The 22,671-nt window shown below is 37.5% G+C and overlaps 1 protein-coding gene across 1 annotated transcript in view; it reads left to right on the top strand.

Moving 5' to 3' along the window:
* Positions 1 to 10,841: 10,841 nt before the first annotated feature.
* The window catches only part of SPEF2 (sperm flagellar 2), a 331,758-nt gene continuing 319,928 nt past the window's right edge, over positions 10,842 to 22,671 (top strand). Inside the window, exons 1-5 of the mRNA XM_006902126.1 lie at positions 10,842 to 10,888; positions 11,301 to 11,553; positions 15,031 to 15,201; positions 17,669 to 17,812; positions 19,769 to 19,833. Of these exons, the coding sequence (XP_006902188.1) occupies positions 10,842 to 10,888; positions 11,301 to 11,553; positions 15,031 to 15,201; positions 17,669 to 17,812; positions 19,769 to 19,833 (680 nt within the window). The remainder of the gene's footprint in view (positions 10,889 to 11,300; positions 11,554 to 15,030; positions 15,202 to 17,668; positions 17,813 to 19,768; positions 19,834 to 22,671) is intronic.

The raw sequence follows: 22,671 nt of genomic DNA, 5'->3' as shown, positions 1-22,671 counted from the left end.
ACACTGTTCTGTAGTTTCCACACTCAGTTGGGTCACCTTTCTTTGGAATGGGAACAAATATAGATCTCTTCCAGTCAGTTGGCCAAGTGGTTGTTTTTTGCCAATTCCTTCATAGCAACTTGAACTTTCTCCTTCATCACCATAGGCTCCTGCTCATATGCTATTTCATGTAATTCCTCTGTGTCAGAAAATTCCTTCTGATACAGTGACTCTGCGTACTCCTTCCGTCTTCTTTTGATAGTTCCTGGATCATTCAACATTCTACCCAAACTATCTTTAAGTATTGCTACCCGTGACTTGAGTTTGTTTTTCAACTCCTTCAGCTTAAGAAACGCTGAGCCAGTCTGGCCCTTTTGATTTTCTGACTCCAGCTCTCTGCACATTTCATTGTAGTATCTTGTTTTGTTATCCCAAGCTGCATTTTGAAAATTTTCTATTCAGCTCTTTGATTTCTTGATTTCTTCCTTTAGCTTTGACTTCTTGGCACTCTAATGAAATACTCATGGGTCTCATCTGACATCATCTTGTTCTTCTCTTCTTCTTTAGGCTTTGTAATGATCTTTTGCATTCTTCATGGATGATTTTCTTGATATCCTCCCAGAGCTCATTTGGTCTGTGCTCATTTGTGTGCAAAGCCTCAAACCTGTTCCTGAGTTGGTTTTGAAATTCAAGTGGGACAGCCTTAAGGTCAAATCTTGGTTCCCGTTCTCATTAGATGCCATCAATTTGAGTACCACTCATAGCAACCCTGTGAACAACAGATCCAAGCCCTGGTGTATCCTGTGCCATCCTCACAATCTCTGACATCCTCAAGCCCATTGCTGCAGTGAACATTCATCTACTAACCAAAAGATAGAGCTGCCCTAAGCCCTAGTCCTCACTGTTGTTTCTCTATAGATTTTCTTATTCTATAGTATTATATCAATCAAATCAAGCAACATGTGTTCTTTTGTGACTAACTTCCTGATTTAACATTTTCAGATTCATCTATGCTTTAGTATTTCTCATCAGTTCTTCTTTATTCTTATTTAGTCACAAATCATTTCAATAATACTAATATACAATATTTTACTTCTTTATTTATCAGAGATTAACATTTCAGTTTATTATGCTTTTGACCATTATAAAATATCTGTTCCAATTGTTTTGCCCCATTTTAAATTCATTTGGTTTTTTTGTTGTTACACTGTAAATGCTATTAACATCACTGGGATAAAAGTTTCTTATTAGATATATTATTTGCAAACATTTGTCCCCAATCTATGAGTTGTCTTTTTACTTTCCTCATGGTATTGTTAGGGAGCTCTGATGGCCTAGGGGTAAGAAGCTGAGCTACCCCCTCAAAGGGACCTAGTTCAAATCCACTAGTTGCTCTGTGGGATAAACATGGCCAGTCACTTCCTACATGATTAACAGCCTCTGAATAACTGCTGAAAAGTCAGCTATGAGTTAGTTCTGGTTCACTGGCACACAAGAATTGTATAATTTAAAAAGTGTTTTAAATTTTGATGTCTAGTTTATCTATTTCTTTTGTTGTTTGTGTTTTAGTTGTCCTATTAAAAGTCACTCCCTAATCACTATCATAAAGATTTACACCTATGTTTTCCTCTAAAGTTGAACAGTTTGCTATTACCTTTAGGTCTTACCCGTTTTGTGTCCAGTTTCTCTGTAATGTTTTATAAGAGTCCAACTTTATTCCTTTGCATATGGATTTGTCGCAGCATCATTATTTTGCTAGTTTGTTTTGGTCACATTTATTAGTTAAAATGAAATATAATGCCAAGCATCCAGGTCCACTAGAAGCCAGTGTGGGAGAAGGTCATTGTCATGGACTCCGTCATCAGGCTCACTGCCTGATTCATCTGTTTCCTTGTGCCTCTGGCCTGGGTCCTGTCACATCTGCAGAGCTACAAGAAGCGGGAATGAAGGGGACCATCCTCTCCCACCCTGTGTCCTGACCACCCTGTACCAACTAAACATGTTCTTGCATTCCTGGCTGGACAGCCCTGAATCATGTCCTTTAGTTACTTTTCTTGCAATCATGACCTTGATGTCTCCATGATGACCTCCTGGGACCACAGATAGAAGGCTCTGCTTGGGGGCCCCAACTTGTAAGAGTAAAGCATATTTAAATCTTTTTTTTAAAAAGTTTCTTTGAAAAATAACAATAAACATTCTTGTCGTGTTCTTGATCTAAGGGGAATGCATTGAATTGATGAATGTTCTATCAGTTGTAATTGTTATAATTCATTCTATTCATTGATATACTGATTGATTTTTTTAATCTTAGAGCGATCTAGCATTCCTGGAATAAATCATACTTGGTTTATAATATTTTTATTTATAGTTGCTGGATTTGAGTGGCTAATGTTATGTCGACATTTTTTCTTATTCCTAAAGATATTGATCTTTACTTTCTTTTTTGTGATTTTTTGTGTGTGTGTGATATTGGTGTCAGGGTGATACTGACTTCATAAACTAAGTTGGAAAGTGTTCCTTTCTATTTTTTTTGGACATATTTGTAAATGAATGGTATTTTCTTTAAATGTATGGTAGGATTACCAATGAGCTCAAGTAAACCTGTTTTATTTCTCTTGTGGGAATTATTGAATTACTGATTCAGTCTCTTGGTTTCTTTTGGTTTTGCTCAGACTTAATTTTTCTCTGCATTAGTGTCTTTCTAGGAATATTTTTGTCTAACTTATCTAATTTTTTGGAATGCAGTTCATAGTATTCTAGTATTCTTTATGCGTCTTTTTATTTCTTTTTTTAATTTTATTGGGAAAAACATGTTGAGGATACAAGGAGGTGAGGGTTGGGAGCAGAAGGGTGAAGATGGGCAGGGATGAAATTGCAGGGATGCCGTTGCAGGGCTGCACAATTTGTTTGGTGGAGGGAGCAGGTGAAGAAAAGGATCCAGTGGGGACCAGATGGTACAGGGCAATGGTAAGCATAGTCCAATTAAACAAACTATCTTATTTACTTGTGGGTTTCTCATTTGGGAATAGGGTGCAGGCAGTCTGGCTTCTTCATCCTGACCAAGGGCAGTCATGTGAAGAGGGAAAGGGAGCACACTTTATCACCTTACTGGTGGTCTTGGGGTAAAGCTGCTTGCCTTCTTGTTCTGTTAGAAGATATTTTCCCGACATTTACTCCCCTCTGGACTGCAAAGTGTTTTCCCAGGTGGGTCCAGTAGGGATGGCTGACTGAACCCTAAGGCTCCATCCTCCTTTGATTCCTTAGCTGGCAGTTGTATTTCCTTTTTGTCTCTGGAACTGGGTTAAGGGTGCAGTCTGGAGCAAAACTCAGTGTTAAGGTTACCTATAGGAAAGGGAGCAAACCTAAAGAGAGCAAACCTGTAAGTTACAAATAGAAGGGCTTTGGGGGTGTTACTTATGGGTGTACTGGGGGAGAGGGTGGAAGAAAGTAGCCTAGGTAAAATTCTCTGTACACTCTAGGCCATTTTCTCTATCCAGGGGTCTGATGGCACAACCTGAGGGCTGAGGCTCTCACCCCGAGGGCTGACTCACCCGAGGGCCAGCTTGCCCTGAGGGCTGAACGACTCACCCCAAGGGCTGGGCAACACACTCTAGGGGCTGGCTGGCACACTCCCCCTCAAAGTCCCCCCCCCCTCAAGTCTGGACCTCACTGATGACCATGTGGCCAGGGTCAGCATCCCCACTTCCGGCACCACCACCATTACCCCCCCCCACAATAAATGGTCATACTGTAATTTGAAGTAGATGTCACTGCCCTCCCCCTTTATAAATGGAGAAGGGGACCTGAGAGTGGTGAACAGACCCCCCCCCCCCCCCCGCCCAGGTCTAAACAGTTATTGGCAGAGGCAGTCAACAGATCAAAAGATGTGGTGAATTGATATCTGCTATCTCAGACATGCTGCCACTGTTAAGTGTCATCAAGTCGTAGACAGCTCACAATGACTCTCATCAATCCATTGTATTGGTGATCTTCCTCTCTGGCCTACCCAAGGAAACCCCAACTTGCCTCCACCATCTTGACTCCAAGAATTCTCCCCAGAACAAGTCCACTCTGCTGCGGTGTGGCAGCTCTGCTGCACCAGCCTCAGGGGGGCCAGTGCCTACTGTCCATCCCAGGTGAGGGGATCTCTGGGGTCCAGCAGTGGGAGCTTCATGGAGCTGCAGTGGCTTCGCGGGCTTGGCAGCAGGGGGCTGGGAGCTGCAGGACTCACCCATTCCTCCCTGGGAATCCTTGATATCCTGATGTTGACCCTCAATTCGCACCGAAGATCAGTCATCAACTGTTTAACTGTTCAATTATCAATAAACAGAGGTCTGTAGAAGGCCATGGTGGCCCTTCTCCATGTGGTCCGCTGCTCCTGCAGCTTGCCAAGCTGTTTCTGCCGCCAGCGCCATCTTGGCTATACTTCTTTTTATTTCTATAAAGCTAGTGGTGATGGCTTCTCCTTACATTACTGATTGTAATAATTTGAATGTTCTCTCTTTATCTTGGTCTGTCTAGCTAAGGGTTTTTTAACTTTGCCAATTTCTTCAAGGGTATAGATTTTGAGATCATTGATTTCTTATTGTGTGTTTTCTAGTCGTTATTTTTGCTCCTCTCTCCTCCATACATACTTGTTCAGCCCTGGGAATTGTAAAGTGTAATATTAGCAAGGTAAATAAAATTGTCTACCAAGGCTTCCCAGGGCCTTTGTGTTTAAAATAGAGAAAGGTGCCCATCTGAATGGATGTAATAATCAAGGACAGTGGTCAGTGAGCAAGGAGACTTATTTTTGGGGGTGAAACAGTTCTATGACACTGACAGTGTGCTTGCTGAGCTGAGAAAAGAGTAACTATGTTACCATTAAACTCATCTTTGGATAGAGTTGTGCCCTGTGTGCCTCCTTGTATGTCAGCATGGTGGGTCAGCCACTGCAATGGACAAAGTTTTTATCTTACTGAGACAGTTGAATTTCTTAATGGTAGAAAGGTGAACCTATTTGTATTGTCAACAAAAATAGCCATCTATCTCTGGTTCTTAGTTCTATCCACTCTTTTCCTGGGCACATGTCTTTTTTTTTTTAATAATAAAACCTTTTTATTTTATACTGGTTTACTTATATATAGTTTGTATACATTATTTTTCACACCAGATCTTTCCCATTTCCTCTACCCACCCATCCCTCCACCCATCAAATAGTGCAATGCTATGATTACACCTCCCACCCATCTTCATCCCCTGTGCTCCCACTATCCCCCCCTTAGATCCTCATATACTTTTTACTCATTATCTATTTCTACAATAGATTGTTGTTGTTATGTGCCATCAAATCACCTATGACTCATAGAGACCCTATGTACAATAGCCCTAAACCCTCCTCTATCCTATGCCAATCTTATTATCTCTGACACACCTACCCCATTACCTCAGTCATTGAATCAGTGCATCTCATTGAGGGTCTTCCTTTCCTGCACTGTCCCTCTACCCTCCCAAGCATGATGTCCTTCTCCAAGGACTGGTCCCTCCTTACAGTGTGTTCAAAGTATGTCACACAAAGCTTCAGAATACTTGCCTCCAAAAGTAGCCTGGTCTAACCCTCTTAGGATGAACCTGTTCATTCTCTTAGCAGTCCAAGGCACATTCTGTACTCTTCTCCAGCACCAAAGCTCAAAGGCATCAGTTCTCCTTCTGGCATCCCTCCTCATTGTCCAGCTCTCTGATGCATAGCAAGTGATTGAAAATATCATGGCCTGTATCAGACGCACCTTAGCTCCGGATTGACATCATTGCTCTTCAGTACTTTGGAGAGGTCTCTGACAGCACACTTTCCCAATGCAATACATCTTTTAATTTCCTGTCTGCTAGTGCCAAGAGTGTTGATTGTGGAGCTGAGCAAACTAAAGCTATTTATAATCTCAGTCTCTTCACCATCCATCACGTTGCTGCCAATTGGCCTGGGGGTGAGAATCTTTGTTTTTTTGATATTGAGTTTCAATCTGTATTGAAGGCTGCAGTCCTTGACCTTCTGCAGCAAGTGCTTCAGGTCTTCTTCAGTTTTAGCAAGCAGGATTGTGTCATCTGCATAACTCAGATTGTTGATGAGTCTTCCTCCAATCCTGATGCCACATTTTCCCTCATAGTAATATATATTATAAAGTATTTGTTGTATGGGACTGAGTTAGTTCACTTAGCATAATATTCTCTAGTCCCTACCAAGTTAAATAGTGATTTACAGAATGTTTGCCCCTGTGTGCTGCATAATATTTCATCCTGTGAGTGAACCATAATTTCTCAATCCATTTGATTGTGGTTGGTTATTTGGGCTATTTCCATGTACAGGTCTCCATTTATGCCTCAGTTCTCATTTTCTTGGTGTATATTCCAAGGAGTAGAATAGCTGGATCATATGGAATTTCTGTGTTTAGCTTTTGAAGGAAGCACCAAACTGCCTTACAGAGTGGTTGTATCATTGTACAATCCCACCAACAGTGTATAAAAGTTTTCTATCTCACCACATGCTCTCTAATATTTATTACTTGTTGTCCTGTTAAACTTTGCCACTGCTACTGGAGTGAGATGGTATCTTCTTGTAGTTTTGATTTGCATCTCTCTTATTGCCAGTGATTTTGAGGATTTCTTCATGTGTCTGTTGGCCATCCGAATATCCTCATCTGTGAAAAATCTTTCCATGCCTTTTAGGGCACATGTCTTTTAATAAGACAAGGGTTGGTAAATCTATGAGTATGACCCTTCTAAACGATATTTGGTAAAGAAGAGATCCTTTCTTATCAAAGACTATTTTAGGGAAATCTCAAGCACCAAGGCTTATGATTTTAAAATCTTGGCTAAATAATTTTAGTTTCTTTAGTCTAAAACATAAACTGTAAATTAAGTCTGTGATAATAGTAACTTGAAGTTACCTATCTTGGAAATAGTTTAATTCTAACAACAGTTCATCTACCTCTGAGAGTATTCTGTTGTTGAATGTCACTAGTTTCCCCCAAAGAATAAAACTAGCAGATTATTTAAAAAAAAAAATAAAATCAAGGGTAACCCTGAGAGGGTAGAGTCTGCTTAGTCTGCAAGAAAATATATTCCCTTACCAGGTGACAAACAGGAGAGGAGAAAGGTAATCCACTGGTAAATAAAGACTGCAGGGACAGGAGGAGAAAACATTTCCCAGCATGCATTCCGTATTCCCACAGAGGTCTTATTGATGTCACATACTTTACCCCCAGAGCAAAGGCATCCCAGAGGTTTTTTTTCCCTGTTAAAAAAAACAACTATTAGTTATTCTGATACACTGATTGAGCATATGTTATTAAAAGGGTTACCTTCTGTCAATTTATAAGCCAGTTTAAAAATTCCAGTTGGTTAAAAATTTGGACTGAATGCAGAAACCTCCCCAATTCTTTGATTTTGTGTTCTCATTTCTAAATTATGGTTACCCTAGCCTCTTGAGCCCAAGATTGTTACCCTGACCATAGCTTTGCCAAGTGACTCAGTATACATCTTCCTAAATATGGGTTAGCGGACCAGATACTTGAGACTCCAGGGACCAAAAAGTTATGAAATGCCAGATATAGTTGGAAGCTCTGACTCTTCCACAGTCATCAGCTTCAAAGTATGGGATGTTTTACTTTCTCATTTAAGGACAAAGATAGACCTCAATGTGAAAAGCAAACAGAAAATCACAGTCAGGAAGGAAATAATGTTAATAAGATGGACTTCAGCAAAACAAAAAACTTGTGCCAGCAACAGTATTAGAAAATGAAAAGTAATTCTCACAATTCATTACAAGGAACTCATACAATTTGATATCAAAAGGGAACGTTTTAGTTCCACCTCCCCTTTAAGATCTTTTCTGTTTTCCTTTACTATTAAATTGTGAACATTCCTTATATATCTTAGGCACAACAACTCTGTCAGGAAAATATAGTTTGAAACATTTCTTCTCTGTCTGTGACTAGACTTTTTCTTTTCTTCCTGTTTCTTTTCAGTGAGTAGAGGTTGTTATAAGCTGAAAAGATTTTAATTGAGGTCATTGGAGGTTTTACATCTTATTCAAATTGTTCTGTGGTGCAAAATGAGGTAATCAAACAAATACCCATAATATTGGAGATTCTGTAAGGATTCAAATATTTAGCACTTCCCAGATATTTGGGGAATGTGGCAGGCAGGCGAGGGAGGAATATCTTGTGTAAGAAATGCTATTTTTTTTTCAGTTACATCATAGAAAGTGCAGGAGTTGAAAGTACATCAAATATTTTTGCCTTCAATCTATTAGTAGATTGTAAGGCTCATAAACAACTTTAGATTATTTGAGATACCTGTTAAAACACTTAAGCTTATCATCATTTATTTACAAATTTCTTTGCCCCACCATCTAGGACCTCCCCAAGGGCAGGCATAGTATTTTACTCACTTTTGTAACCGGTAATCGTAGTCCTTTTTTGGTATGTAATGGATTCATAAGAAATTTTTCCTGGTGGTCAAGACAGGTTGGTACTGGTACAATGACAGCCACATAGATCAATGGAATAGAATAGAAAATCCAGAAATCAGCCCATCTACCTATGGTCAATTGATTTTTGACAAAGAGATGAAATCAGTTAAGTGGGGAAATGACAACCTTTTTAACAAATGGTGCTAGCAGAATTGGAAGACTACCTATAGAAAACTCAAGCAAGATCCACACCACACTCCATACACAAAAACCAACTCAAAATGGATCACGGACCTAGGACTAAAACCAAGGACTATAAAGTTCATTAAAGAAAAACTTGGAAGATCTCCAGAAGTCCTAATATACAACATCTAAACAGTCTTCCAAGTATTCTGAAAAATCTACAACCAGGAGAGGATAAAATAGATGAATGGGATTTTCTAACAATCAACTCCCTATGTACATCTGAAACTTCTCCAACAGAGTAAAAAGGGAAGCCACAGACTGGGAAAAAAATATTTGGTAATGACATGTCAGATAAGGGACTTATATCTAGAATTTATAAAATACACAAGTACCAAAACAAGATAAAGGTAAATAACCCAATGTAAAAAATGGGCTCAGTATATGAATGGACACTTCACCAAGATGGCAAATAAACACATGAAGAAATGTTCAAAATCCCTAGCTCTAAGAGAGATGCAAATCAAAACAACTATGAGATACCATCTCACCCCAGTAAGAATAACAAAATTTAACATAGCAGCAAACAACAAATGCTGGTGAGGTTGCAGAGATACTGGAACCCATATTTACTGTTGGGGGAAGTGTAAAATGGTGCAACCACTGTGGAAGGCTGTATGGCGCTTTATCAAAAAGTTACAAATAGAAATACCATTTGACCCAGCAGTTCCTCTACTGGGAATATGCCCTAAAGAAAACATAACTGCCACTGAGGCAGATATATGCACACCCATTTTTATTGAGGCTTTGTCCACAATAGCAAAAAGTTGGAAACAACCTAAGTGCCCATCAACAAACAAATGGATAGAGAATCTCTGGTATATTCACACAGTGGAATACTATGCTGCATTGAAAAACAAGGAACTCATGTAATATTATTCAAAATGGGTGACCCTGGAGGACATTATGCTGAGTGAAATATCTCAGTCACAAAAAGACAAATACTGCATAGTGCCACTGTTGTAGAACAGGAGTGACATCAGAGTTGGGGTGAGACTGAGAAAAATTGGAGAAATAATGTATACTACATTGAAACAGATGAGGGAGAGAACAGTTTAAAAGCGATGTATGATTGGGTATTATGGTTATGACAAGGGTCTAGAATGACGGTTGCATAGTGGAGTGTACTTGAGGAGATGGGGAGGCAGGGATTGTATACCAATGAAATAATTTTTCTTTCACTTTTGAAAGAGAAGAGTGAACTAGGGGAGAGGCGTGGGCAGGGAGAAATGTGAATGAACAGAAATCCAAAATCTCTGTAAATAGTCATTAAAAAGAAAATAAAACTTTAAAAAAGAAATCTTTCCTAATTGAAATATTAAAGTCATTAATTAATTTTTAATTTCTTTTAAAATTTCAGCCTAATTTGATAGTTGTTGTTGTTGTTGTTATGTACCACAGAGTCAGATCCAACCCATATCTGACACTGCAGTGCTTCTTCAGAGGCCATAAATCACCCTGGTGGAGTTTACTCATCTTTCTTCCTCGGAGCTAGTGGATTTAAACCACATGCCTTCAAGATGGCAGTGCAGCGCCATTCAAAAATAAACATAACTTCTAAAGAGTATTAAGTGGGTAGCTTTTAGCAATAATAAAATCTGGTCAGTGAAGACTATATATGTAATTTAATTTCATAGTTAATAGTACTTAATTTTCAGATAGTGCCTGAGAGGATCATATTAGTTGCCAAAGTAAACTTGAGGACCATTTTCAGACTGTGATTTTTATGTCATTAAAATAAATTTAAATTTTAATTGCAGTTTTACTTTCTGAATTAAAAAAAATCAATAGCTAAGATTTTCCATTTAGTAAAAGACATTTAATTATCTGGTTTTGTACTGACTTTCTGTGCAGCAAATTATGCATTCAATAAGAGCAGATCATCCTTAAAACGAATTTTAATTTAGCCATTCAAGAGAAATAAATGTTTGGAGTTCAGGTCTCATTGCAGTAAGTCTGGAATTAACTCACAGCTGACCTTCCCATGGTTTTCAGAGGCTCTAAGTCAGTCACATGAGAGGAGATTGCCCATCTTTCTCCAATAGTGGGAGTGATGGATTCAAAACACTACAGAGGCTCAGCCTTTGGTTTTACAGTTCAGCTTTCTATGGATTATACAACTTTCAATTAACAATCCCAGTATGTTTACATAATTGAGTGGTTCTGGGGAGAAATGATATATTTAAGAGAACATGGTATAATTTACAAGAGAAGCAGCAGGTATGGCAGCGACTTCCTAAATAACATGCTTCCAGAAACCCTATGAACTTTGATAAATGTCTATAGTTGTAGAAGGGCTTCAGGCCTTTTGTTCATAGGGTCACTATTAGTCGTGCTCTACTCGAAGGCAATCAATAAGAAGATCATGTTGAGGGAGCTCTGATGGCCTAGTGGTAAGGAAGTGCACTGCAATCCCGAAGGCACATGGTTCTAACCCATCAATTGCTCTGCAGGAGAAAGATGAGCAGTCTCATCCTATGTTATTAACTGGGTCTGAAAATCCACTGGAGGGTCAGCAGTAGGTCCAATCGAACTCGATGGTATACAACAACAGAGCATGATAATATTTCTGATATTTGTTAGTTTTAATTTGGTGCCAGTGTCTAATTGTGTTAAATGCTTTAACACCTAGAATCTCAAGTGCCAAGATTAACAACTTCTCTCGATTGGAACCAACCCTTCACCTTGTGGGTGTGCAATTTGACCAGAATGTGGCCCAGAATATCATGACTGAAAAGCCAGGGGCGGCTACAAAACTCTTATATCAACTCTACATTGCTCTTCAAAAGAAGAAGAAGAGTGGAATGACCAGCTCAGAAATGCAAACCATGCAGCCTCTGACAAGTGTAAAACTCCAAAACCTGAAAAGTGAGGCTTTTCGAGAGGTGAGTACACAGAGGAATATGTGTGTCATAGTGGCCAAGAATCATCAACGATACTGCATTCTGAGAGAGGCCACCTGGGGAATCTGTCCTTTGAATATGGTCTTGATCTTTGTGGGTTTTATTTTAAGCTAATGCTTTGAATTCCCTTATCCTCTTTCTGTGTCTCACTCCACCCTTGGCTCTTCCCCCTTTACCCGCTGCCAATAGCTTATCTTGTAGTTTGTCCAAAAATCCTAAAACTTTGTCTTTCCCTCTTTTCCACTCCCACTCCTATCATATGAGAGTCATAAAGCGTCATATAGCCACTAACATGACTCCTTATCTTCAGGCTTTCTGCAAAGGGTTCATCAACTCTCGGACTAGTCTTCCGTGATACCATTTTCACTGCTCACAAACCATACCCTGAGTCTAATCCAGATATTCACTAATTCACTGAATGGTCTCAACTAATCTTGCTAACTTTATTTCTTTTTAATCTCTAACATAAATTCTTTCTTCTACATTGCAAAACAGCCTCTCCTTGAACATGACCTGTATATTCATGCTCTTTCCCTCTCACCCAAACACACTCTCTTCCTCTTTCTTCTGCCCAAAGCATGTCTTCTCTGTCTAGTTCCAGAAAGTCTTTCCAGTGCACATTGTTTCCTTCTTTGGAGCTCATGGAGTCAGGTGTTTTGGATCCCTATTCATTTGGGTATTAACTCTAGACCCCTAATATTGCTAGCTAACTGTTTATTATTAATTTGCCATATGGCCTCACAAGTATTTTGGCATCTCCTATTTGAGGATTATACCTTGCCTAAATGTTTTAATGTTGCTAAAGCTCATAAAATGTGTTTTGATTGGTACAATTTTTAGTTGGTACTTCTCTTCCGTTTCTATACTATTTCCTTATGGTAAGCAAACTTCATTGACTTTTTCAGACCCCTAAGATAATGCAGAATGCTTCACTGATTAAAAACAAAACAAAACAAAAAACTAGTTGCTGTGGAGCTAATTCTGACTCATTTTGTGATGCAATAATAGGGCAGAGCAGAACTGCCGCACCGGATTTCCAAGGCAGTAGTCTCTGAGGAAGAGTATTTAAAAGAAATAAAGTTTTTATTGAATCTATGAAGAAACAGTGACGTAGCAGATGTGATGGTCCCTTATCTTTTCATATTTGTTCATTTTTAATGGATGTTTTCTAGAGCCTGTTAGCAGAATTGGCCTAGTACCATTTAAAAGTTGAATTTAGAGTAGAATGAAAGTCACATAATTCAGTACTGGGCAAACTCACTTGCAAACTTTATTAACTTTGGAGCAGTCATTGAAAAAAAAAATTAGCCTTCATTTTTTTCCCTATAAAAATCAGTATAATTATTTCTGTCTGCCTCGGAGTTAGGCTTTTGTGTAGCATCCACAATAAAGTATACAAGGAAATGCTTTATAAGTTGTAAAGTGATCCACAATGGCAGATGCTACAGGAGGGTTTTATGCAGAGGCTTTTTGCTTGATGTTGGCCATGGATGTCTTTCAGAACCAGTCATAATTCACTTAAAAGTATTTCTTGAGCTCCTACTAGTTTTCTTTCAGATGGGTGTATATATTATGTCACTTGCTGTTTGCAACAGCCCCATGCATTGGGTACCTCCCATTTAACAACACAGGAAGTCTTAGCCTTCTTTGTTGCTGTTGTTAGTTGCCATCAAGTCAACTTCAACTTATAATGATTTCTTGAGTACAGAGTAAAATTGTTCCATAGAGTTTTCAAGATGGTTATATTTAAGAAGCAGGTTGCCAGGCCTGCTTCTCAAGGCACTTCTGAATCAGTTCAAAACACCAACTTTTTGGTTAATTGCTAGTTGAGCCCGTAGCCATTTGTGCCACCCAGGGAAACCCAGCTACCTTAGTTTCTATTTTAGAGAGAGCATTATGGTTCATTGAAATGACAGATGAGTAAAAGCCAGATTTCAGTGAGTTCAGGAACAATTTAGGAACGAAAAAGAGAGGCGTCCAAATTATTCTTGCAAGAAATACTGAGGTAAAGTAGAAGACAATGAAGAACAGTAGCCGGGAGGAGAGAAGCTCAAAGGAAACAAGGTTACTGATCTATTTGTTCCTGGATGTATAGACCAGGACATCTTGATGGTTGAGATAAAGAATGAAACACAGGAGATTAGCACTGGTGTGAAGCACATATCTGGGAAGGAAAGTCTCTAGGAGCGAAAAAAAGGAAGGTACAATCAGTACTTCAAGGTGTTTGTTGTTGTTGTTTGGTACCGGCAAGTCGTTTGACTCATAGTGACCCTTTGAAGAACTTTGAACTCTGTCTTATTCTGTGCCATCCTCACACCTCTTAACACACTTTAAGTTTAAGGGCATATATCTAATGCCATGTAGGGTAGATGCTGGTGTTTATTGCACCGTAATATTAGCAATGGCTAAAAGTCCTCGAAAGCACAGAATGATGTACCAAGCCTTATTTCAAATGAGTGCTTATATTAATTCGCCTGATGTTTACAACAGCCTCAAAAGAAGGTTCGATTATGATTCCCTTTTGTAGTAGACAATGAAACCAAGGCACAGAAGGTCTGGGTAATTTGTCTATGTTCCTATAGCTAGTAGGTTTGAGCTGAAACTCAAACCAAGTTCATCTTACCCATTAGGCTGTGTGATAATAACTGCTTGCTGAATTGGGATGTGTTGAAGTGGACAGGAAGTTAAAAGAACTCATTTTTCCATTGTTTCTTACAATGGAGATAATTTTTTGGATGAGAAGAGCAGGTATTCTTGTAGCCTAAGAACAGTGCAAGGGTTTTCACATGTTTTCCTAAGTAAATGATAGTCTCTACAGAAGTGTTTTTTTTTTAAAGCGAAGAAGAAAAATGATTAGTGCAATGATGCCATCGTATTTCCCCCGCCCCCTTTACTTTAAATAAGTCTTTAGTTTCTTTGGAAATTGCTTTTGGATGTAAAAGTTTTAGTGAGATACATTAGACACATTTTTCTGTAGCTGTCATTATAATCACCACTGAGAGTTCATTTTCTTGAGCTACTGCTCTTTCATTTCCAGTGAAAGTTTTCATGCTTCTTCATAATTTGTTAAAGAGTAACCTAAGTAATGAGAAGAATTTGAGTTCTTATGCTCACTCTTAGGTGGTAAAACTGAATTTCTTTTTTTAAAAAAAAATATTTCTCTGAAAATGTTATTTCTAAGGATACAGATATCATTCTTTGAAAATTAAACTCATTGCAAAAATAAATTAACTTGAAAGTGTATATGAGACTATTTTATAATAAGGAATTCATCTCCCTTTTTTGTTGCTTTCAATTAAAGATCTAAATGATTAATACGGGGCTTTCCTTTCTTTTAACCACCAAACACAGTAATTGATAGAAATTTTATGTTGCAGATATGTTTTATATGTGCTAATAATGACAATATGTTCCTTCTTTTCTAATGCCAGAATCTCTTGAAATGCTTTCTTCATTTAGAGACTTAGGAACCTGATACCACGTCAAACTGATTTCAATCTGATGAAAGTTAAAAACAGGTTTCAAGAAAAGTATAAACACATGGAAGAAGAATTTGCTCGTTTGCAATTTGAGAAGCAAGAAAGAGCTAAAAAACTCAAGGAAGCACAAAGATCTTTTAATATCGAAAAGGTTTTATAGAGCAATTTTTCTAGACTTTTATAAATATTTACAATATTTATAAGCGATTTTTGCCTATAGTACACATTGCATGAGCAACGTAGTTAAGTAAGCAATTTAGTTAAGATGTCTTAGGCTGGCCTCATGCCCTGCCTTTTCCATTTTCCCTTCTCCTTTTCCATCTTCTCAGCTCATTCTTTTCTATCTTCCCTCTTGTTAACTAACACTTTTCCTTAAGGCTGCCATTTCTGGAAGTGGCAGAACTACCATTCCCGGACGTGGTAGGTTGACTTGGTAGAAATTACTGTTTCACACACTTTAGTCATGGGAAGTTGTATTAGCTGCCCCAGCAGAGGCTTAAGAGCCTTGGTTACCATACAGGGAGACTGGGGTTGGAGGGGATTTTCTCTCTCTGTCCCCATCTTTACCACATCTTGTTCTCTCCCCTCTGCTCTCATTTCTTGCTTCCTGGCAGGGCTAGCTGACTCTCTTCCTTGCCTCTTTTCCCACCATCTTGGTTGTCTCTTTTCTGTTCCTGGTCTCTTTTCCTTTCAACCAACTCCCAGCCACATCTCAAATTTCTTGGAAAATCTTTAATGATATCTTATGCCTTTAAGGACATGATAGGATAAATGGTGTTCAGAATTATTAAAGACTTTTAAGAGAATTTCAGATGGCTGGGTATTTGGGATGTGTAAACTATAGGCAAAACTGTTCTTGTTCTTCTAGTGCACTATAAGAAGCTCTGGTGGTTTAGTGGTAAGGAGTTGCACTGCCAACATGAAGGCACAAAATTCGAATCCACCAGCTGCTCCAGGGGACAATGATGAGAAGTCTCCTCTTGTACAATTTATAGCCTTTGAAAACTCGCTGAAGCTGTGAGTCAGTTCTGGCTTGACACACATAACATTAACAGTGCACTATAAATGCTTTATAAAATTTGTATGTTGTAAATGATAAAAATTAATACATGCTGAATTTATTCAGCTAAATAAGAGATAATAGGACGAAGGAGAAAGAAATACAATTTCCTGTAGACAAGAGAGTGAAGGGTGAGAGATAAATTTGGAAGAGTTAATTATTTCAGTGCAGGCCTTCTCCTTGGAATTGTTTACCTAGGAGACAAACTCCTTGCCCTCAAGTAGGAACCAACTCACAGCTGAATCTCCACTGGGTTCCCAAATATATAAATCATGTGGGAAGAGATTGCCCATTTTTCTCTCTTGGAGCTGGTGGTGAATTCAGACTCCCAGAGAGGTGTGGCCTTTCATTTAAGCAGCCAGTTTTCCTACAAACTAGAGCTCCCTTTTGAAAATAATATTGAGAGCAAATGCTGAGAATCTAATTCATATGGAACAAGCATGTCTGACTGAAATGTGAGAAGTCTCTAAAGCAAGCTCTTTTAAAAAAGGAAATATGACACAATTAAATATTCTGTTATAAATTATATTAAAAATGGTTATGGGACTTACATAGGGCAAAGGGAAAACATTATGTCTTTTTATCTTGGGAAATAAAATTATAAACATATTACAGTGTTATTAAAAGGTACAATTTGGAAAGTGAAATGAAGATATTGTAGAAAATAAAACCAGGCTATTATGCCAAAAATGTTTTAATATACATTTTTTTACATTTTAAAATTATTTATAATTTCTGGGGGTTTTAATGCTATGTTGAAATCTCTTTATTTTTGGATGTAGCAAAAAATAGTTCTTTTTACTTCTCATATAAAATACTTTGTTAGCCACATCATTATTAGTTTTACGTGCTTCCTGTTACATAATTAAAAAAATATTTCGTCTGAGTTTTTACTTTTCTTTCACTTGGATCCTCCTACATATGTTCTATTTAAAATAGTTATTTCTACATACAGAAGAGATGATCCAATAAAAATATAACAAAATTTGATATTGATTCAGTCTTTGAGGTAATTCCTGAACTGGTAGGACCAAGGTTTTGGAGGCACTTCATTTTTGTTGGGTTCTTAAGAAGCTCACCAGGAGACCGTCTTTCAAATTGATTCTCCACTTCAGACTTCCAAAGATCAGACAGATCACAGGCTGAGTTTGTGCAATAATGACGCACTTTTATAGTTGTGTCACCCTTATCTTTTTCATGTTGTCATTGAAGAAACATAACTGGGGAATCCCAAGATTGTGTCTTAATTTAGTATCTGATTTTTTTTTAAATTTAGTTTGTTTATTTTTCATTTCAATGAACATCTACAGAGATTTTGGAATTCCATTCATTCATTGTTGCACCCTTCTTTCCGCACAACCCCCCCTCCCCCTTTGCTCCTCTCCTTGAAAAGCAAAAGAAAACAATCCATATTGGCACAATTCTGACACTCACGTCATTAGTTACTTGCTGGGTTCTGAAAATGCTGAGAGATAAGTTTAAAGTATGTATGTCTGTGAAGATGTTATGTTGCCTATTACTCTGATGAGCTTAATTACTCTTGTAATGGACTGTGCAGCATCGATTGGGCCGAAGACGTCAGAATGAAATAATGGCCAAAATCCAAGCAGCTATCATCCAGATTCCCAAACCGGCATCAAATCGTACTTTGAAAGCACTTGAGACCCAGAAGATGATGAAAAAGAAGAAAGAGGCAGAGGATGTTGCCAATGAGATTAAGACGGCATCAAATCGTACTTTGAAAGCACTTGAGACCCAGAAGATGATGAAAAAGAAGAAAGAGGCAGAGGTAAGGGGCAATCCTTTAATATTGTCATTTGTCTTAAAGAAAAAATGATCTTTCCTTGAAATATAGGAGGAACCTCCCACATTTTGTTTTATTTGATTATTTTTAATTGTAATTTGAATAAGATTTACAAAGCAAATTAATTTTTAATGTATATATCAACATTTTGTTCTTTTTATTTAATAACATTTTGATCTTTGACATTGATTTCAATATCCACAGTGTACTCACACCTCTCTCAATTCATTACAATTCTGATTTCTAGTAATTTTCTGTGTCTTCCCTCTCTTTAGTGATACTGTGCTGATCCTCACCTTACTGAACATTTTCTTTCCCATCATCTATTTTTCTATGTGCCTATTTCTATTTCTCTCCCTTCCCACTCCTGGTAACTATCCAAGAGTCATTCTATCTGTCTGTAAACCTTTCCTTAGTTTTTTGTAACAGTGTTCTCATACAATATTCACCCTTTTGTAACTGGCTTATTTCTCTTAGCATAATGTTCTCCAGATGAATCCAAGTTGGAAAACTCTGCTTTATGCATGTCTACTCCATTTTATTCTCTTACTGCTTCAAAACCAGAGGGTTATTTGATTGAGGGTGCAAAATTACTATTAAATAATTCTGGCCTTTGGTGTTGAGAAGAATCCCGAAGGTATTTCCAAAATAGGCCAGAACGGGTGATGTTGTCAATGGGTCATAGCTGCCATGAGTGCAACAGGCACTGTGAAGTCCTGTTACATGTAACTTCATATTTCATTCCTGCTCTATGCTTGCACTCCATTTCTCCTCACACTATTTTTATGAGTTCCAGATATGTTAAGTGACTTACTAGCAGTGTATTTAAATTTAAGATATCTGCATTAATGATATTCCACTAGACTACATGAACTATTACCATACCATACCATACCATACTATATCTCTTGATTCTATTTCATAGAGAAACAGTACTACATTTTTAAATTCATTGCTGAACTACATATAGTATGCAATGCCACAGTGATCATGAATGGTATTTTCTTGTATGACTAAGAAAAAGAATAATGTTGAGTATCTATCATGACAAGGCTCTCGATTAGGCACATCACAATATGTAATCTTTAGATACCTCTCTGAGTATTGTTTTCCCTCATTTTACAGAGAAGGAAGCTAACACTCAGAAAGTTGGCAGAGTTCATCTATGTTTAGTGTTCACAGTGCAAGAGACAAGACCTTATGACTGTTCATTTTATTGCATTTTATATCAATCCTCCTTTCTTTGCTTTTTAAATACTCTGTACATGATAAATAACAAAATACCTTATACATGGAATCTTAAAAAAAATACCAACTACAGAGTCTTCCCTTTGACCCCACTTAGATATTATATTTATTTTAGTTAATTAATGTTTATTAATATGGGTATATAATAAGGAGTGTTCAGCTCTATTAATTTTTAGAAGACAATGTATATAAAGAATGTAAATGGAATGTTTAAAATACTTGAGACAATGCTTTAAAGAAAAGTAATTTATTTATAAATCACGTATATATATACTTATCCTCTTAATTTTTAAAAATTGAAAGTATGTCTCCTGATACCTGATAGTAATCATTATCATTAAATGTCCTTTGGTACTTTCAGAACTAGAGCTAGAAATGAGTGATTTAATTTAGGTACTTTTCATATTTTTATAGGCATTTTTAGCCCAACCTAAAAGTAACAAGAATTAGACAATTTATTAGGATATTCTAGAGTGCAAACTTTCCACATTTTGCTGTCTAATTGACTAGAATCAGTAATGTATGGGACCTCATAAACATGAATGGATACAGTAAATTTTCAATGATTTTTAAAAACAGATAACTGACCATGGATTTTCTTTAAAGGATGTTGCCAATGAGATTAAGAAGTTTGAAGCATTAGTGAAAAAGGACCTCCAGGCAAAAGAAAGGTAGGCTATAAACTATTCTAGTAATCACAACTCTTCTACACATAACTTGTGAATATTTAGATATATTTTGTCTGGAATCTTTCATTTTGCAGAATCTTCATTAAGAGGATATATAAGAGAGGGTAAATGAGATGAAGTTCAGATTAATTACCCATTAATTACTTCTATAAAGAGAGGGAAGTGGCTATTATTAATAGGTAATTTCTCTACACAATGCCTACTGTTTTAAGTTCACACTTACTTTTATAACGTTTGCTAAAATTATTTTGAACTACTAATAATTTCACCACCCACATGGTTCTAACTCACAGCAATCTCATGGACAGTAGAAAGAAGCACTGCCCAACTGACCTTCCACCATCCTCACCATTGCTGTTGTACTTGAGCCCATTGGTCCGGCCACAGTGCCAGTCCATCTCCTCTCCCTCCCTTCTCCTCCCCCACCTCTCCCTTCTCCCACCCCTCGCCCTCCTTCCTCCCCCTCTCCCTCTCCTTCCCCCTCTCTCTTGTTCTTTAGCTCTCACTCGGGCTCTTGCTTACTCACTCTCTGTCATGAGGTAGGAGTCATTGATTAATTGAAAGTTATCAACTAGTATTATGTATATATTAGAGCAAATTGAGGGGTTTTTTTTGTATTATTAAATTAAAAATTCCCAAAATCTACTCATCTATGGTTATGGAATACTAAATAAATTTCTGCTAAAGGGGGAAAGTAGACAAAGATACATATCAGTTCTGTGCTAATCTGTGAGGGAAGAGAGAAATGGAGTCAAATATGGAAAAATGAAAGGGTGATGTTGGCAGAGAATATTGAATATACTGAGGATGGCGAAAAGAAAAGAGTAAGTCTGTATGGGAAGAAGTCTAACCAGAATGGTACTTAGAAGGAACAATACTAAGTTGTCTTCCATACTTTGGTCATGTTATCGGGGACAAAGGGGAGTAAGCCCCTAGGGAAAGACATCATGTCTGATAGATGGTAAGCACAGAAGTAGAAGACTCTCAATGAGCTAGCTTGACATAGTGGCTACAACAATAGGCTTTAGCACAGCAGTGATGATAAGGATGGTGCAAGAAGCACAGTATTTAGTTCTGTTATACATTGGATCGCTGTGAATTTAAGTGATGCTATAGCACCTTTCAACAAGGAAAGAATTGGGGAGGGAGTCAGGTACGGAAAGAAAATCAAACGCCAAGGAATGTACATACATACATGACATACTTTACTCTTTCTACTACCCTTTTCTGAAATCTTCTTCTCAGATTTATCACCATTTCCCCTGAACCCTAAATATAAGTTTAGCCAAGTCTAGTCACCCATGTAGCTGCCATAAACCCTAGCACACACTCCCTTACTTGGCTCTTGAGATCACCCATTGTCTTCCAGCTCTCTCACTCATTTCACTGGGAAACATTCCAGTGTGTTTCATAGATGGTGTCTTTCACAATGACCATTTGGTTGTTTAAAATATTAAAGTATTTTGGAATTTTTCTTTTTTTTTTACTTTGGTATTTATTGGTGAATAACAGTCTCTGTAGTTTTACTAGACTCCTTCAAATTTTAAACAATTTAGCAACCATAGAGTTAGGATATACAATATGGTCTATATTATAAATATGCGATCATTGCTTCATTGAACACCAACTATCCAAGAGTCTTTCTGTACATATGATAATTAGTGACTATATAATCATTAGATATCTTAATTGTGTTTCTGTGCCTTTTGAATAAGACTGTAAATTATGGTCTTAATTAAATACATTTATTATGCATAAATTTAAAAACAAAATTTAGTTATAATGTGACAGTTGCCTGTTTTTTCTTGGCAAGTAAGTTTGGAAATGTGCTAATATTTTATGCAGTGTTGTATCTGTTTTCCTCTCAAAGAAATGTGCAGATGAGAATTGACTGATTCTCATACATAAAGATATATCTTCTAATGTTAAATTTTGAGTGAATATATTCATTCTAAGCCACTATTGTTTTTTCATTACATTGAATATGTCTGCTTTATGGTGGAAAATTACCAAGTTCCTCATGATTCTGTAGAAATCTGGACATGCGACAGAGCAAGAGCATTGCATATATCTTCTCCCTTATGTCCAGAACTTTGATGCTAGGCCAACTCAGACCTGTGGGTGTGAAAGTGGCATGATGGCATGATTAGCGAAGGTCATAGTTCATCTGTGAGCCAGCATGTTGTTCTAAGCAGTCAGAAATTCATCTGGGAGCTTGTTGAGGTACTTGAATTTTCAAGAATGAGAAGATGGCACCACCATTAGATGTCCTATCTAGCATCTTGACATTAGTACACACATCTCTTTCAGAGATGTGCCTTCTATGATCATTGAGTAATCAAATTTGTGCTTGTTACTGTCTTAAACACAGACAGTCAAGAGGATTACAGGAGAAAGAGGGAGTGGAATGATGGATTGGGGTAGGAGGGGGAAGATGGTTCAAAGGAAAGAACCTCTAGGTAAAGATCATTAGAATTAAAACAACAAAGCTTTAAGTTGGAAAGGTTATACAGGAGACTTCACAGAGAAGAGGGGCTAGAAATTTAGTGAAGCAAATGGAACCAACTTATTAATAAATGATGGATGGTGTCACATTGGTGATCTGATATTTTCTTTAATGTTTGTATTAATAAGTATTATTAACTCAAGCAAGCCTTCTCCTCCTGTCTTTCTCCATATGCTACCACATTGCTTCTTTTAATCTAAGAGAAAGTTTATTGTTCTTAGTGCATCCAAGACCTCTTTAGATACAGCTGGCCAGATGACTTCTGATTTGTTAAACACTTACTCGGACGATGAGTACATTAAAAAAATTCAGAA

The sequence above is a fragment of the Elephantulus edwardii genome, unplaced genomic scaffold (assembly GCF_000299155.1).
Source record: "Elephantulus edwardii isolate Elephantulus edwardi_28Jun2011 unplaced genomic scaffold, EleEdw1.0 scaffold00370, whole genome shotgun sequence".
Classification (NCBI taxonomy): Eukaryota; Metazoa; Chordata; class Mammalia; order Macroscelidea; family Macroscelididae; genus Elephantulus; species Elephantulus edwardii.
Note: the sequence above shows the minus strand (reverse complement) of the source record. Positions and strands in the feature narration are given on the sequence as shown.